Source organism: Carassius carassius, chromosome 17 (genome assembly GCF_963082965.1).
Source record: "Carassius carassius chromosome 17, fCarCar2.1, whole genome shotgun sequence".
NCBI lineage: Eukaryota > Metazoa > Chordata > Actinopteri > Cypriniformes > Cyprinidae > Carassius > Carassius carassius.
The window spans coordinates 8,991,074-9,009,912 of record NC_081771.1 but is presented as its reverse complement, the minus strand read 5'-3'; the positions used below and the strand labels follow the sequence as shown (position 1 = coordinate 9,009,912).

At 35.9% G+C, this 18,839-nt stretch overlaps 2 protein-coding genes across 3 annotated transcripts; both read right to left on the bottom strand.

The window, feature by feature from the left end:
- Positions 1 to 194: 194 nt before the first annotated feature.
- LOC132160954 (uncharacterized) lies at positions 195 to 9,701 on the bottom strand. Its single transcript, XM_059570710.1, has 11 exons — positions 9,534 to 9,701; positions 5,917 to 8,328; positions 2,255 to 5,880; positions 2,084 to 2,154; positions 1,897 to 2,006; positions 1,688 to 1,810; positions 942 to 1,023; positions 748 to 862; positions 553 to 651; positions 383 to 459; positions 195 to 282 (listed from the first exon to the last, which is right to left on the bottom strand). Exons 2-11 carry the CDS (start codon positions 8,324 to 8,326, stop codon positions 198 to 200), a joined length of 6,798 nt encoding a protein of 2,265 aa, XP_059426693.1. The 5' UTR covers positions 8,327 to 8,328; positions 9,534 to 9,701; the 3' UTR covers positions 195 to 197.
- A 564-nt stretch (positions 9,702 to 10,265) lies between these two features.
- Positions 10,266 to 16,505, bottom strand: LOC132160953 (serine/arginine-rich splicing factor 3-like). Of its 2 annotated transcripts, none has more exons than XM_059570709.1 (7): positions 16,337 to 16,505; positions 13,133 to 13,177; positions 12,790 to 13,000; positions 12,163 to 12,297; positions 11,002 to 11,040; positions 10,735 to 10,821; positions 10,266 to 10,649 (listed from the first exon to the last, which is right to left on the bottom strand). In XM_059570709.1, exons 2-7 carry the CDS (start codon positions 13,137 to 13,139, stop codon positions 10,622 to 10,624), a joined length of 507 nt encoding a protein of 168 aa, XP_059426692.1. In that variant the 5' UTR covers positions 13,140 to 13,177; positions 16,337 to 16,505; the 3' UTR covers positions 10,266 to 10,621. The 2 variants fall into 2 exon arrangements, with proteins under 2 accessions (XP_059426692.1, XP_059426691.1); XM_059570708.1 differs by lacking the exon at positions 16,337 to 16,505 and adding an exon at positions 13,678 to 13,831.
- Positions 16,506 to 18,839: the final 2,334 nt, after the last annotated feature.

The window sequence follows — 18,839 nt, the reverse complement described above, 5'->3', positions numbered from 1 at the left end:
CGTTTGAATTTTTTTTTCCAGGATTCCTTGATAGATAGAAAAAAAATACCTTTTTTTTGTATCGACATAGTCTTCACTGTCACTTTTGATCAATTTAATGCATACTTGCTGAATAATAGTATTAATTTTTAACAGAAAGTATTTTACTAACCCAAACTTTGAATGGTCGTGCATGTTGTGTGTGTTGGAGTTTGTTTTCAACAGCAACCAGATTTCTTCTGAGGTGGTTCTTTTCTCAATGTTGTGTGTTTCTTCTTCTGTGAGTTGCGCTGCACTAACATCCTAGTAGCAACAAGAAATGAAACTTCATGCATGGACAGAAAACACACATATTTAACAAATAATAATTGGTGTGATGGGTTTTGTTAGTTTTGAGTCTTACTCTGCAAGACTTCTCATGCATTCTGACACATTCACCCCAGTTGCAGCACTGCACTCCATGAAATGTATGTTATACTCCTTATGAAATTAAAATACAACAAAACTTTTTAGTAGAAATAAACTTAAGCGAAACAATCAGACAGTGCTTTTGGTGTCACAATGAACTCTTACCCTGGCCAGATCTGCCCCTTCCTGAATCTGGACTTCACGATTTACAGAATCATTTTTGTTTCCAAGCAACATCATGATGACATCATCAGAAGCCCTTTCCTGTGTAACATTACCATAATACAATTTAGGGAAGGGGACGTTTCCATATATTTTGACTAAAATAGAAGGAAATGACGAAATGAAAACATAAGCTACCCGAGCTTGAGAGATCCAATCTCGTACAGAAATAAAACTCTTTGAACATGTGATTTCATACATGAGCAGAAGCCCATCAGCCTTGTGGAACATTTGAGTGGTGATGCTGTGAAACCTTATAAAGATTTTTTGGATTTAATTACACACAAACAAACATCTTTTCCATCATGTATGATTTTGTTCTTAGGTCTTACCTCTCTTGACCTGCTGTGTCCCATATTTGCAGTTTAACAGTTCTGTCAGGCAGCACAACAGTCTGTTTAAAGGTGTCAACGCCTAGGTGCAAAAGAGTTTTAACTATCTATGAAATGCAAGTTTTTAACATAAAATATAAAATATAAAAATTAACATAATATAGCGTTTGAAAAAACAAGTTATTCTCTTTTATAAATTTTTCCTTCTTAAAATACTGTATATAGTAAATATGTATCTTAACACTTTTTGCACTACTATTCTAAGTTTGCGGTCAGCAATTGTTTTAAATAAATTAAATTTCAGAAATGAATCTTTTCATATTTTCATTTCATTTTTACTGTATCTTTAAATGATTATTTAAACATGCATTAAATTGGTCAAAAGTAATAGTAACTACATTAGTTACAAAAATCGTGACCAAAAATATTAAGCAGCACAACTGTTTTCAATATTGATAATAATAAGAAATGTTTTTTTGAGAATTAAATCAACATATTAGAATAATTTCAAAAGGATCATGTGACACTCAAGACTGGACTTATGACTTTGCCATCACAGAAACAATTACATTTTAAATAAAAAATTGAAAACACTTATTTGAAAATGTAATAATATTTTACAATATTACTGCTATACTGTGCAGTTTTTTTGATAAGAGCACGAGAGACTTTTCTCATAAACAAATCTTGCTGACACAAATTTTTGAATGATAGTGTATAGCTGCTTTAGTATACAAGACACTCACCAATAGTGGAGCGGAATTCCTCAGTGAACAGGCCTTCATGGAAACGTCTTATGAAGGAAGTCTTTCCCACATAGCTGTTTCCCACTATGACAACATTAAACTGAACTACTTCAGTATCTGAAACTATACGACAGAGTTTGTGTTTAGAGGAGTATAAGATATGAAACTTTAAGGTGCAATTACATGACGATATTTTATCATTTACTCACTCCTGTTCTTTAAATTGACTATCTGCTTAGCTCCAGTGCTATCATGTTTTATGAGTTGGTCCAAAGAAACGAGACCATCACCAGTGTTTTTTGGAGCAGCTTCTTCATTTCTAGAGAAGAAAAAAAAAAGTGAATTATTTTCTTATAACAAAGACATAAAGAACTCTTACATAACTTTGTGTCATACTTGGCCTCCATGTTCCTCTGCTCAGAAGCTGGTTGATTATCTGGTTGTAAGGTGAGGCACGGATCACAAACCTTAACAAAACAGATATTTGTTAGTGATTTAAAGTAAATACAATTTCCATTAAAGCTGAAGTACAAAATAATGACACTTTCTAAACATAGAGATACACACCGCTAAGTCATCCCTTTGCTGCTTGTCCTTGACCTCAGAGCTGTCTGGTTTATGATCTCCATCTTCTAATTCATTCCCAAAATCAGAATCAGCCAACCTACCAAGGCCTTGTTTGCCCTTATTAGCACGTCTGGACCCAAACTTCCTTTTAGATGATGGAGACGTCTTTTCTTGGCTAACGGCGTTAGGGGTATCTTCTAGCTGATTGCTACTTGTGTGTGCACTGGAGACATCGAGATACTCTTTATTCAGTTTGTTTTCAGTAATATTATGCACTACAGACACCTCAGCACTCTCAAGGTCCTTCTTTTCTTGCTTATTTGTCTTTGAGTTCTCATCTATCTCCCCATCCTCTTTGTCTCCATCCTCCCTTTCTGCTTTGAGCTGCTGTCTGGGATTTTTGTGAGTTGAACCCATTTTTCTTCTTCGTCTTCCTGGTGAGTTGGGTTCACTGTGAGCCGATGGCATTGGCTGAAGAGATTTGATTTCTGAGATTTCTGGCATATTGAGATCAGGAGCATTGGGTAAACCATCTGGGTTTGGCTCTTTGACGATTAATTCCCAATCACAACTCAGTGAACTTTGAGACGTCTTATTTAATGCTCTCTCTATCTCATTGAGAAGTGAATCCTCTGGCTGATTAGAGTAACCGTGAGTTGTCTGTTGTCGTACATCTCTTACTAAGCTCATTTCAGAGTCCTGAGACATCTGCAAATTTGTGTCTTCAATTTCTGTTACCTCATATCCATGTCTTTTTCCTCGTATTCCTCCTTTTCTGAGATTCTTCCGAGTTGAGCCCATCTTTCTTCTCTTCTCAATGGTAAAAGTCTCTGACTGTGGATGTTTGGTAACATCAGTATTTTCTAATTGATTATCACATATTTGAAGGGTATTTTCATGTGTTTCAGGCACTGTTTGTCTAGAACTGTTAAGTTGATCATTTTCAACTTTTAATTCAGTTACACTAGCTAACATTTCTGAATCAAGATCTGTGCTATTGACTGAAGAAATGTCCTTGGACTGACTGATGCTTAACGCTTCTTCTAAACCATCCTCTTCTTTCTTAGTTTCTCTATCCTCTGCCACACCAAGTACATCTTCATTATCAGCCATATTTTCCCCATGCATTACTCGTGGATTTCTCCGGGTTGAGCCCATCTTTCGCCTCTTTTCTTGGGGGGCAGGTATTTTTTGAGAGTTGTTTTCAACAAAAACATCTCCCTGAGGGGCTCTTAGTTCTGATGTAGGAATAACCTTGTGTGTGTTTTCAGTTGGTTCAGGCTCTGAGACAATCTGATGAACATCTTCGTGACTAATTGTCAAGACAAATTTGTCCTTTGTCCCCTCCTTGAGATTAATTGCCTCACTCAGACTATTGCTGTCATTTCCAGTATTGTCCATCCCCTTTTCCTCACTCACCTCAGATAGGTCATCGATATTCTGAGAATCTTCCGTCTCTCCATTTTCTGGTTGAAGGAACATGTTTGAAGAATCCACTGGATGAGAAAATTCAGATGGGAAGTTTTGTTCAACCACTTCATCAAATTCAGTTTGTCTTGCACTGGTTTCTAAATGTGGTTCTGTATCCTGTTCCTGTGCCATTCCTTCACTATTTCCATCCATCTCTTTGGATTCTGCTATTCTTCCCTGCCCTTTGTTTCCTCTGAGCGTCTTACGTGTCAAACCCATTTTTCGTTTTTGAACAACTGGATTCAAGGTTGGTTGATCGTCTCTATGAGATTCTTTAGAAATGACACTTTGTTTAGGATTTAAGTATGTGTTGACATCTCCCAATGGAACGTCTGAAACCATTTCAGCAGCAACATTTGAAGAACATTCAGATTCTATAAACAGTTCTGGATTTATGGTAGAGTTTGGATCATTTTGTTCAGAGTTTTCTGCCTGCACATCTGATTTACAAACAATATCCTGAATGTCATGGTCTTCTTTATCAGCAGATGAACTGAACAGTTGCTGATGTACAAGAGATCCTGTAATGGCTTCTTCACGAGTTAATTTCTCCCCTGACTCTGTGGTCTCGTCACAGTTTTCTGAGTGTGATTCTGTGTCTCCCTCTGCTGGAACTATTTCAACATCTTCAGTATTTTCCCGGGACCCTGCATGAGTTTTTGTAAAAGTTTGTGATTCTGAAATGTCACAGATACTCGCTGCAGTATATCTAGATTCATCTGGACAGGGTTCATCCTCCAAATTGAAGATTTCCTTTTCATCATGACCTTTTCTTAGTCCTTTATTCCCTTTGAGAGGTCTACGAGTTGAGCCCATTTTTCTCTTCTGAATAACTGGACTTGATTTTGAGTGTGTCTCTTCTCTTTGAGAATCTGCAGGTATGATGCTGATATCACTTTGTTCAGGAATTGTGTTTATTTCTCCTGAAACGTCTTTCTCAGCCTTTCCAGATACTTTCAATACTTCCATGAGTGCATCAGGAGATCTTTGAAGAAATTCTGACTCATTGGTCATATTATCCTCCACTGTATCTATAGCTCCAATAACTTCAATTTCTCTGACTAAAACAGTGGCACCACATAGATTCTTTTCTGTTTCTTCCGCTTCTCTGTTTGAGTCGGATGTTTTGTTCTGTGAATCAATTTCTAATTGTAAGTCTTTGACGTCCTCTGCTGCCACTCTTTCAGCATCTCCAGTATTTTCCTGGGACTCTTCATCAATTATTGTGAGGGTTTGTGATTCTGTGATGTGACAGATACTTATTGCAGTGGATTCTTCAGACACTAATTCTGAAGTGCATGATGACTGCAGGAGAGCAGATTCAGATCCTTCAACAGGATCAACATCATTCTTTTCACATATTTCCATCTCCTGTTCTTCAGCTCCATCTTTTAAACTTTGTAATGCAGATTCATCTGAACTCGGTTCATTCTGCAAACTAATTGTTTCTTTTTGAGCATTGATAATTCCGTCACTGTCAAGTGTCTCATTTTCATCATGTTCTAATTCTTTTCTTTGTCCTTTGTTCTCTCTGAGAGGTCTACGTGTTGAGCCCATTTTTCTCTTGTGAGTAACTGCGAATTTTGAGTGTGCATCCTCTTTCTGAGTATCTTCAAGAATGATTGTGGTGTCACTTTGCTTGGGAATTGCATCTGTTTCTCCTAGAACTTCATGCAATGCAATATCAGATACTTTTAATGCTTCCAGTTTTTCTTCAGAGGAAGTGTTATTTTGAATCAAATCTGACTCAGTAGAAATATTACTCTCCACCATAACTGCATCTCCAATAAACTCAACTTCTCTGATTAAAACACTAGCTTTACATGTGTTTTCTTCTGTTGCTTCCCCTTCAAATACTGTTGATTCAAGCGTTTTGTTTTCTGAGTGTGATTCTGTGTCTCCCTCTACTGGCACTATTTCAACATCTCCAGTATTTTCCTGGGACCCTGCATGAGTTTTTGTGACAGTTTGTGATTCAGAAATTTCACAGACACTCAAGGCAGTATATCTAGATTCATCTGGACTGGGTTCATCCTCCAAATTGAAGATTTCATTTTCATCATGACCTTTTCTTAGTCCTTTATTCCCTTTGAGAGGTCTACGAGTTGAACCCATTTTTCTCTTCTGAATAACTGGACTTGATTGTGTGTGTGTCTCTTCTCTGTGAGAATCTTCAGTAATGATGTTGATACCACTTTGCTTAAGAATGATTTCTCCTGAGACCTCTTTCTCTGCATTTTCAGATACTTTCAATGCTTCCATGTGTGCATCAGGAGAAGTTTGAAGAAAATCTGACTCAGTAGTCATATTACTTTCCACTGTATTTCCAATTTCTACTTTATTTTCTCTGACTAAAACGCTAGCACCACTGATATTCTCTTCTGTTCCATATGCTTCCCTGTTTGAGTCAAATGTTTTGTTCTGTGCTTCAATTTCTAAATGCAGGTCTGCATCTCCCACATCTAATGTCAGAACTGGTGCTGGATCTATCTCCTTCACTCTTTCTGTTTCTTCACTTCTCTCATTGCCTCTATCAAAAGCTACATTCTCTGATTCTACACTGAAAAGTGTTTCTTCCTTTTCATGTTTCTCATTTAAATTTTCATGCAAGTCATAGACTTCTTCATTAGGATATTGCACAAACAGTTGTTGTACGTGAGATCCTGTATCTGTTGCTGAGTCTTCAAAACTAAACATTTCCTCTGACTTTGAGGTCACATCAACTGCAATATTCTCAGTCTCTTTTTTGTCTTTTCTAACCTCCTCATTTTCTAGCATCTTCGCAGAATCATCTTGTGTAGGACTGTGTGTTAGAGATATATTTGATGAATAATGCTCTTGTCCTTTATATAGCTCCTCATTTTCAATTGAAATGGTCTCTGTGCTTGTTTCTCCGTCTTTTTCATGATCTCTTACATCCATTATTTGTGTTAGATTGTGATCTGTTACTTCACCCTGGTCTGTCATTTCAAATGCATGTTCTGTTTCAGATCCTCTTTCATCACTTATATTCTCCTTTTCTCTCATTGCTAAAATGTGGGGATCTTCCTCGTCTTCCGTAATAGACACTAAATTAGTCAGAGTATCACATGAAGCAACATTACAAACATTATTTTCTTGTTTAGTTTCTATATTAATAGTTTGCCTTTCTTTAACAGTATCCCTTATCTCTTGTGGAAAATTGGTTGTTGTGGGTTCATCATGGCTAATATTAGACACAGGCATATCAAAACTTCTACTTCCTCCCACTATATGTTGAACCATAGAACCATCGTAGTTATTTAGAGTAGCTATGTCATGTTGACTTAATGAAGATTCCTGATCATGCAACACAAGTTCCTCTAATTGTGGTTCCTCTTTCTGCTTTAGAACCTCCTTCTTGGTTTCTGTGTTTTCATCTCTAAAGTCGTAAGATGGTGTTGCATCTTTTCTTGTATCAGACACATGTTGGCTGTTATCACTTAAATGACTTCCTGCTTCTTTCAAAACTTGAAAACCCTCATTGTGTGAACCAAACTTAAAATCCAATGCCTCGTTCAATAATGAAGTCCCAGTAGTTTCAGGTAGGGGTTTTTCTGAATCGACAAGGGGAAAAGCAACTGATTGGTTCATAGTTTCAGTTCCAACCGAAACATCAGGCTCTTTCAGCTCAGCTCTATCGGCCAAAAGCAAAGCTGATTCTGTGTGGGACGATGGATCATCTCTTGCCACATCATCCCATATTTGTGCCATGTCTTCTGACATTTTTAACGTTGCTTTCCTTTCATTCTCTGTCATGTTTTGTGAATGTTCTTGCACACCTACATTTTCGCAGTTTTGCTCTCTGTGAGGTCTGCGAGTTGAGCCCATCCTTCTTTTACTGGTACTGGGTATTTGGTTTTCTTGGTGACCGAATGTTTTTGGTTCATTAAACATGACTGAATCCTCCCGCAACAAATTACATTCAGCTACTGTGACAGCAATAGAATGTACAGATGGCCCAGTTGCCTCGTCTATAGGCATATCACTTACTACCGCTCGTGAATGAGAGGTTATTTCTTGATGGTGGATTGTGCCTTTTTCTTTATTTTCTGAAACTGCTAACAAAAGAGTTGTTCCAGACTCCCTTCCAAAACCAGAACTTTTGGTCTGAAGGGACAAATCAGAAGGAAAACCTGATTGTTCTTCTTCTGTTAGAGAAGCATGTTGTTCCTCAGTGGTTGATGTGTTTGGTTGAGTTACATTTTCTTCATCTAACTCTTCAGTGGTCCTCGCGTCATCAAGTTTTCGCTCACCTTTAAACCTACTAGTACTCTTGCGAGTTGAACCCATTTTTCTTTTCCGTTCTGGCTGTTCAGTCTCCATGAGTGAATCCTTGTGACCCCTTGCATGTGGAAGACATTCTAACGCAGATGTTTGTTGTTCAATGCTTGAGCTTGGTGGATGATCAAACTGGGTTGCAGTGTTATCACTGGTGGTGTGAAATTCACCTCTTCCATCCCCAGACTCTGCAATCTGCTGAAACCCATCATCATCATCTTTTTCAATATTTCTGTTAAGACCTTTAGGACCTCGTCGTGATGAACCAAGCCTCTGGTTCTTCTTGGATTTTCTGTCTGACATGGCTGTCCATGTTCATATGATGAGACAAATAATGGGGATAAGTCATTTCTAAACATCTTTGACACTTAGAAATATGATTAAAAAGGAAACCAGAGAGCATTAGCGTTGCAACACTTATATGATTCATACCAACTGTCACGAATGTGGTCTCAAATCATTGATTCCACTTGTGATGATACTTAATGACAGTGAAAATTAAATCACACTAGTGAGCTGTTTTGTATAGGCTACACTCTAAAAAAGCCAGGGTTATTTTTTTTTTACCCAAATGCTGGGTTGAGCCTTTTGGGTATTCTTTTTTATATTGGGTAATTTATATAGGCAATATGTATAGCCTATTAAAAACGTGTAAATAATAATTAAAGGAAAATAAAGGAAGTTAACATGCAAACCAGTGGTTGTGTGGCTTATTTTAGAAAAGTTTAGAGGATTTAAATTAATCTGTAAACATTATTTAATGTACGAAGTAAAAAAATAAGCTAGTAATATAGTAAAAATTTATAAACTTTATCTGGGTTAAATCAACCCCTTTATGCTGGGTTAAACAAACAACCTAATTTGCTGGGTAAAATTAACCCAAGATGGGTTCTGTCCTATATTTACCCAGCCCTTGGGTTAATAATAACCCAAATTTTTTTAACCCAGTGTTTTTTAGTGTAGCAATATACTAGATAGATATAATGTAAGGAGTTTTTATAAATAATATAGTGTTTATCAAAAACATAACACTTGCCATCAAACATTTCATTTATCATCATGCAGCTTTACTTCACATCTTCCATATTGACGAGCAATGACAGCAAGCTTCCATCCATCCTAATTTGTTGATTATTTATTAAATTATTATATTATACTATATTATTAATTATATATATATATATATTTTTTTTTTTTTTTTTTTTTTAAATGATATGCAAATTCACGTTGTTGGATGGATGAAGGTTCTGTCATGACATTATCAGAAAAACAAAATTAAAAAGAATTGGAGACCAAGTCTTTACTCCGATGATCATAATGTGAAAACAACAACTAAACAAACATGATTTAAGTATTCCAATGTTAATATGAATAATCTGAGGATGAAACCACACAATTTGCATGTAAAACTTTGCATTTCCAAATGCAAAATGACAAGTGCATAGATATAAGATGCTGTGCCCCCTACAACTTATGACACTAGGAAAGTACCATGATAAACAGATGTTACCTTCCGGTGCCCCTTTCAGGGATCCTTCCACTTTGCAGTCTTGGGTGTTTTAGCAGTGCACAAAGCTCAACAGTTTTAGGTGCCTGTGTTTCTCTTTTGAAGGAGGCTGAGCTCGTGTAGCTTCCTTTTCACTGCTACCCTCAACTTCCTGTGTTGTTGACACAAATTGCATCGCAAGTTAAATGTGAACTTGAAGTACATATTTCACGAAGAGAGGTGTTGCTGTGTGAACGACATAAGCATTTTTTTAATCTTCTCAATTGTGTGTTAGAACAGTCTAAGTGCATGTTTGAACCATGAGTAAAATTCATTATTTTCTTTTTATTTTTGGGTTTACAATATTATATTCACATTTCTCAAACAAGCCCATACCAAGCACAGCCCTCTGCTGGCCTTTTAGTGCACATTTTAAAGCTTACTAATGCAACCCAATAGCCTATGATATAAATTAGAACAGGAAATACTATGTTGCATTAATGTTGCAGCATTATAGGTTAGTTAATTCATAAATCTATTTTTCATTAATAAATCATGTTTGTTTACAATACATTGTTTATTCAACTTGGAATAATGTATAAGTAAATGAAAAAAGTCATCTACATCAAAATTGCTAGTTTATGATACCTAATATCAATAAATATGAGAATGAATTGAACCTTACAGTAAAAAGGTTAACAAGTAACATTTGAACAACAAATCAGTGTGAAATGTAGAGAAAAGCCATACAGTGAATTCATAAGGAACTTCTTTTAATGGAAGTACAAAAAAAAAAAAAAAAAACAAAGCATACAAAATCAGTTTCAAATAACCATCTAAGTCAGACATGAGTAATTCCAATCAGAACTTGTTTACTGCCCAAAAAACATAAAATTACATTCAGATATTTAGGCAGGATGAAATCATTGCTACCCATTAAGCACAGATATCTTAAGTAAAAAAGGATACTCAGAACAATATGGAGAAGATACATTTTAAAAAGACTTTAGGGCAAAAAACAAACAAAACCACATCACTGGTTTCCAATCATCCTAGTCTGTTGAGGAGCGCGCAGACATGCTTTCACTGACAAGGCTGGCCTTAAACATTTCTCACTTCCGACCATTGGAACGTGAACGACTGAAAAGAAAGACGACAAATGCCATGAGCATAATTAAATACTCCAGCTGTGCCATTACACAATTACTCACAAGTGTAAACCCACCTGCGTGATCTTGAGAAAGACCTTGAAGGTTTATAGTTTCTATCACGGGACAAAGACCTCTCTCTTCTCTTCTCTCTGGAAAGGGACCTTTAAAAACCAAGTAAACACGTATGAATATGTTATAGCTACCTCATTACTAAGAAGCTCTAAGATGAGAGGCAAAGTTACAGTTAATATTCAGAAGAACAACCATGAATAAAAATGGAAATGCAGTTATGGCGTTGACATTAGTTGCAGAAGGGTTATAAAAACATTAAAGCAACTCACCTGCTCCGACTACGACTAAAGCTCCGCATCCTAGGAGACCTATATGCAGATGTAAGAAATACTGACAAGTCAGGGGTCAATATGGCCAAAAAAATATTCATGATGCTAAAGCTTCATGAAATAGTCATACTGATTGGCCTTCAATGAAGGTCTTATGAAGCCCAATATGGGTAAAAATTTTCAAAACAGCTATCTGTAAGAAGTGCCTGTTGCAGATTCACTTGCCAAATCTTTGGGCATAGATCAAAAAAAGTTTCAGTATGAAAACTACTGAAGGGATGTAAATGTATGGTTTTGAAAAATCTCTTTGGATATTGTCTTATATTTATTAACATCACGAAAAAGGTTATATCTCAAAACCACCAAATAAAATTCAGTGTCATTAAGCGGGAGGAAAAGGCATAAACTTACTATTTTGTTTTCAACAAGCTAGATATGAGGCAGTGAAGCTGAGTGCTGGTCAGGAGGGTGTAATTTGCGGGGAGATTTTGCCAGATGGTTGCTAGATGTTAAACAGCTATACAGTAGGTGGCTGAAGATGTCAGTTAGATGAGGACTGCTGAGGATATGTTGTCATGTAGACATTTTGGGAGGGGCATAAGACCCGTTGATTGGTTGTAAGTATGGCGTGGCTGGATTTGCTGATCAGGTTAACGTTGGAGGAGGTGAAGGACTCTGAGACAGGCATGCTCAGGAACCAATGGGCTGGTGGCCATGCTTGGATCATGTGAGCTGATTGGTGTACGCTGGTCACATGATGCTGAAAGAGGGCTAGTTGACTGACTCAGAGGTAGATGAGTAGAGGCTTGGTGATGTCTCTGAAAGGGGGGGTGGGGTGGTCAGCTTCATTAATATAAATAGAAAAATGACATAAAACCCAAACAATGAGAAGATTCTTTGGAAATCCTTCACTACAATTCAAGTTAATGAATATCTCTGAGCCAAAACTCAATGTACTCGTTGGTTAACCAATCCGAAGGCTGAAAACTGATCAGTGCAAGGAGAGCGTGGGGAAGGTTTCAAACAGCTTGGCCGAATTTATGAAAAGATGCTGGTTTCGTCAGTCTCCACACCTAGGCTCATCACTCTGCCCATAACTAAGCTTGTGATGAAAGGGTTAAGACATCTAGTCCCGTTTGAGAGCAGAAAAACAAACCATACCGGTGTCTAGGGGGTGGGCTGCGCCCTCTATGATCATCACGTGGGCGGCGATTCCAAGAAGGGGGTGGTCCTCGATACCTTGACCGTTTTTCACCACTGGACATTTCAACTCGCACTCGACAGCCACACATTGTTCTGAAACAAACAAACATGGGGTTCTAAGAACAGTTTACAGAAAGAGCATGTCACATTTCTAGAGCATACAGTACAACCACAAAGTAAACAAATAGCAAAATAACAAAACAACAAAATGAGAAATGTTGCCATAGCAATTAGGTGAAATAAGTTTAATTTATTGTATTTAAGTTCATTTTTCATTTTATTTCAAGTAATATTACCATTGTTCTGTATTATTAGGTGTTGTATGTCTACCCCACCTCTTCTAAGACACTAAAATGGATAAAAAGTTCCTTGGCAACTAGCCGAAAAAAAATAAGTTTTATTATTTTGATTAAACAATTTACAATCTTATTTTACAAACATAACCCTGATACAGCTATGTCCATTTTTGATTAGTTTCAATCAAAACCATAAGATGCAATTCTGCAAACCTTTGTTTAATCAGGATAATCTAATCGGCAGGACAATGGCTGTTCCAGAGCACTACATTTAAATAGATATTCTTACCTTCCATCAAGCTCCCTCACAGCATCGGTTGCATCTCTGGGGTCCTCAAACTCCACAAAAGCAAAGCCGGGAGGATTTCTTGCCACCCATACGCTCCTCAGGGGACCATAATAGCCAAATGCTCTCTCCAATTCGGTTTTATTACCACTGTTGCCCAAATTGCCAACATAGACCTTACAATCCAGTGGGCAGTCCCGGCTTAGGGAAGGATCTGTAGAGGAAAAACAGTTTAGTTTTAAGTATTATCACCACTCTGTATTTCCTATGTCTACCCCAACTCTTTCAGCACACTAGAATGGATCATAGCTGGAATGGATGTTAAAAGAATGGAATAAAGACTCACCTCCCATATCTTCACCAATCCCAAACTCAGCTGCACACCTAAAAGCTGCAATAAATTAAACATAAGCACAGAGACTATGAATATGCAATTAAACTGTTTGATAGGTAACAGTTGAGTTACGTTTAAAAGATGCAATACATAATGTTAACGTTAACGATCAAAACGGTTACTAAAGAGGCTGAAATTGACTTTGGAAACAATGAAAACATTAGCATGCAACACTGGATTACTCAAAGGACTTATACCACTCATTTAAAGCAGCTTAATAGGAAAAATACAAACATACAAACGACTGTAAAACTATTTATAGTACACCAACGTTTTAACATTTAAAGTCTAATAAAACGCAATACGCACAGATTTGTTACATACTAAATGTATGTAACGTACCAAGCTAACAGGCCAACCTGAGCGTTTACAAGCCTACACAAGTCAACCACACTAGAACAGACATATCAAACTGATTTAAATAAGCAAATTCGACTCCATTCCAAGCTACATACACATCATACAGATATTAAATAACATAAGTTGATTTTTCTTACCGGTAAATCTGCTTTGTTTGCGTTAGCGAAATCAAAAACGCGCCACTGCAGCTAAAACCGCGATGCTACCCCGCTAATAGCGACCGGCTCGCGTAAACGTAAAGCACTTCCGGTTATCATCAACAACACGGACGTCGAAAGAAAAGCTCCCATACCTGAAAACATCTAAGGGCGCTACATTTCTGCTCTGAAACACACATAAGACAACGATATTTAAAGGCTGTAAATATGTTATTGTTCACATCTCAGTGTCTAAAGGATGAAATTTTGACGAATAGGTTCAACACGGTTATGTGTAACACAACTTACCCTTTCGTTCCTTGTATAATGAATGAACTTTCCCTTCTATCTCAGGTCTACTTCGTAAAATACTTAGTTGTATACAACGAAGTTGTTAATTCGTTAACATTAACAAATTAATTATATACTGTATATCATAACAGCATTTATTACGTTAGCTATGTAGGATAGGCCTAGGCTAGCTACTAAGTATTTTTGTAGAATATTTCATACGTACAATGTATTTGATCAAAATCATCACATATTTTGGAAACGTTAAAAAATAGAATAAAATACAAATACATAATTTAAAAAAAAGTTAATTATTATTTTTATTTTCTATGTTGTTACATTGTGATGTAAGATGTAGGCTAATATGTGCAACAAATATTATAACCTCTTTCATTAGCAAAATAAGGGGTCATAGAGGTAACAGAGCTTCAATGACTAATTTAGGTAAAATCTTGGGGGCAATAGTTCAGCCCTTGTTTTGGATTAAGCAAACACCAGTGTTATGTAACACACCTTGTATTCAAATAAAGAGCATTACGCTGACTGGCTTTATTTTTGTCTGACTGGGCAGGTCTTCATCATTCGTATCGTACTCCAACTCTTCTGGGGTTTTGTCTTCTGTATTCATTTCTGTTTTCTTATGTAATGTCTAAACAAAAAGAGCATCCCTTGGAGAAACCAATATATTTTCCTCATTCTTATGTTCCAGTTGTAGGCTATTTGTATGCAAGACAATGTGAATTTGTGTTACCACTCAGGGCACAGAATGTTTTTTTTCCCGCCCAGATTAGTACTGCACATTCTGTTCTGTTTTGCTTCCTGATGACTGGTTAGCCTCCCATGAACCCGCCCTCTTACTCTCCATAAAGGCAAGATATACATATGCTCTGAAGCATGTGTACACACACACACACACACACACACACACACACACACACACACACTTTTAGTTACTTAGACTCGCACACAATGAAATGAAACTGATAATAAATTACATGGACTTTATGTAAAGTATATTTTAATACAATAACATACATCATACATTGATTAGATGATATACATTTTAGTGGCACTCAAACAAGACATGAGATATAATCATAAGAATTTTACTTTTTAATATCTGTTAAATGTAATCATTCTGAAGTTTGAAATGCAAACATGCACTGTAGATGATAAATCAGGTTAGCTTTTATAAATCTTTGTTAAAACATTTGAACAGATTTAAGATTACATTTCAAAATCTCACATTGAATTACACTGATAGACCAATCACAATTTTGACTGAATTGTGATTTATCTCATCTGATTGCTTATATACATATGTAGCCTATAGTGCAAAACAGCAAGTGTCAACTTGTTTGGTCTTGGTTCTTGGAAGTATTCTTCCCATTAAAAATTATAAGAGATTGTTTAGCATGCTGCAAATGTCCCTACTACCTGAGAGATCACAAGGTGTCCTGAAAAAGGTGTCCTGAGATATCCTCTGTAAAAGCAATATGACCGTCTAAAGCTATTACTTATCCAGTCAGATGACTTTGAGGTGGTTTCTGCCAGACAGTTATTTGGTTTGGGCTTTCTTACATATCTTTGGATGATAGTTTTTTTTTTAAGATGGAGGTTGCAATCTATCTTTGGAATAGCATACTTACACTACCGATCAAAGTTTTTTAATAATTACGATTTTCATGTCTTGAAATACATGATAAATGTTATCTAAAAAGTCAAATAACATATTTTTTTGCATTATTATTATTTTTGTAATAGAAGGCAGTCTGAGTAGTTTGACAGTTTGCAATGCTTTATGGAAGTGGGTGGTTACTGTTGAGCTATTTTGCCACTAATTACATTTAGAATTGATCTGACTTATGGATTGCTTTTCTGAATTAGGCTATAGGGTTACACAGTTCTTTACTGGGAATTACACAAATAAACATTTTTTTTAAATAGAGTTGAAACCACATTTGTGCCTTCTACAGAAAATATATCAACAATCTCCCATCTTATGGTCGGTCTGTTTATATGGTTTAATTAAAAAGCTGTTAATTTATTGATAAAATTAATAGGATTTGTACCTCCTAAACTCTTCTGTAAGGCTATATAGTCACCTATCATGACAACGTCAAAAGATGCATAATTTAATATATATATATATAAACGTAACAATTTTTAAGAAAAATAAATGTAAATTATTTTACCAATTAAAACTACTTCTGTTGGGATAGGAAAATCGTTTTTTTTTTTTTGTTCTTTATTACCCACACTCTTAATGACACACATCACATGTATTAGTTCTAGCCTACAATTTCCTGTTATTGGCGACATAAATGTGGTTCCTTCCATAGAATGCTGGTACATAGAAGGTTATTACCTCTAGCTTTGTCCAATGCCAAAAAGCAGGTCCGTGCATTCAGGCGAATAAAGACACTCACACATGCTAATTCCACTTCCCAGACGTTTGTATTAAATGTTCTTAAGCTGCATGCTAAAAACAGACGACGCGTGTGTGCAAGACCAGGTTTGTCAACTTCAGTACCACTTCTTACCTCCGTTGCGCCGATGAGTCAACAGAGTCTCTTCCGCACGTTCCTCTGTGAACTAGAACATTTAGTTCTTGACGCGCGGACCTATTGATCTGAGAAAGCAGTGGAAAAACGAGCAGGATTTTTCTCTTGACTGTGACCCAAAAAAATCTACTTTATTTGGCGACAAGGTGATACTCCTATAATCACTCCTTATTGCATGTTATTCCTTACAGTCGTTGACATCCACAATCCTCATGTCCTCTCTGAAAATATCTATATATATTTAAATTGGATACCATGGATAGACTATGGATCCATAAATGCTTCTTTTACTCATGAAACAGATAGATGAAAATGACTATAGAACCTTGTATGATATGGATCATCTAGATTATATGACAAAATAGGAAAAATGTGAACAAACTGATCATTGAAGTTTGCTTTTATTTATATATTTGCTAAACATCTTTGGACCCTTTGAGTGTTTTGCATCACCAAACTGATTATTCATATCTTTTAAACATCTGTTAATGGTGGGTGAATCACATTGTGCTGTAAGAAATAATCAGAATGTCCTTTCAAGAAGGGGTGTGAAAAGTACAGAGAAATAGTACTTATGTGGAAGTATAAATAATATGACAAATTTTTGTTAAATTAAAAGGATCTAACTAAAAAGTGGTTAGCTTAAAACATGCAAGGCCCTAGAACACACCAGATGTTAAGTGAAGTGAAGTGAAACCAGTAGCCTATCCTAAGATGTGTTTCTTGACATAGGCTATTTTAAATATTTCTAAAACTAATGTGTGCTCTGCAGACTATGGAAAAGTGCATAAACTGCATTACACACACATATATATATATATATATATATATATATATATATATATATATATATATATATAGATAGATAGATAGATAGATAGATAGATAGATAGATGTAGAAAACTGTACATATTTATTTGACATACTGATATCTTTCAATTGTGTTCTCTGATATTACACCATACTAATTGTTTATGAAGAGTATAAGTTCCTTTTATGTAAATGAAACCATATAGAATAATGGCTTGTTCAGCCTTTGACAGAAGAATATCATTCTGAATGTCATCACCACCTTTAGTAAAGAAAATGTTATTTCTTTTACAACAGATGTCTGTAAATTAAAAACATAACCACAATTTAATTTTCACTACAGAATTGTAAGAAGATAAAAAAAACTGAATAAAATGGACAGTGATTTTGATCTAGATCATATACATAATATGATCATAGAACACGAAAAGGAGAAAGGTCAAACAAGTTTACTTGGAATGTCTCCACTTAGACCTCATTGGCAGTGACATATTGGTCTGAATCCTTATCCTTGAATGCCCTGCATTTGTTTCTGAACTTGAGTACTTTCACATTATAAGCAAGCTCTATCGCAGTTCCCTGCTGCTAAAATACCAAACTGATGCAGCGTTTTGTTATACTCTCTTCCATGCTTGAGTACTTCAGTTTCCTGCCTGGATAATCCTGGAAAAGCTGCGGGCCTGCTGACATCATATAAAAGAAATATAATGTAAATTAATTATATTTTGGGCACATTTTAAAAAGTGTGTATTCTAAAATGTACATCAAAATTACAAATCAATCAAAGGAATGAACTAGCATCTCTCTGGGTGATCATATATCTTTGATATACTGAATATGCACAGAATCTTTAATAACTTTAACCACAGAGCTCATTGTTTTCCTGGATTAACTATCCATCTAAAATTGTTATCTGAAAAATCAGGCTTGAAAAGGGAAATCAATCCCTTTAAATCCAGACAATCATGAATGCCACCTAATGTGTTCCTGCTGACACCTCTTGTTGCTATAGGGAATGAGTCAGGGACATTTTGTAACAGTTCCAGTCTTGCTTTTGAGCAGGTAACATGTTGCCAGTGCTGAAGTTGTTTAATATCTGGCATGCTAACTTGAAAGGCTGGATTTGATTTCAACATATCCACTTGACATGTAATTATTTTGTGCAGAAATTAAATCTTTAAAACATAATGCATTGGAGATGATGCTTAGCTTTAAATGTCTACACACTTCTAACACAGAATAGACAATGTATCATCTCAAACAGAAAACAGTAAAACTCCTTTTAACTGTCATTTACCTTAGAATAAAAAAATGGATTTAACAGACAATAAATGTAATTTTACTGTAAAATGTTATAAAATTTGTGGAAGTACTAGTCTGTGATTTATGGTGAAAATCTGCATTAACAATGCATGTACAGTACATGGAAGTTAGGAAACAGTAACATACACAGTAAAGTTTTGTCAAAATTACAGTAACAATGTTCCCAGAGGTACT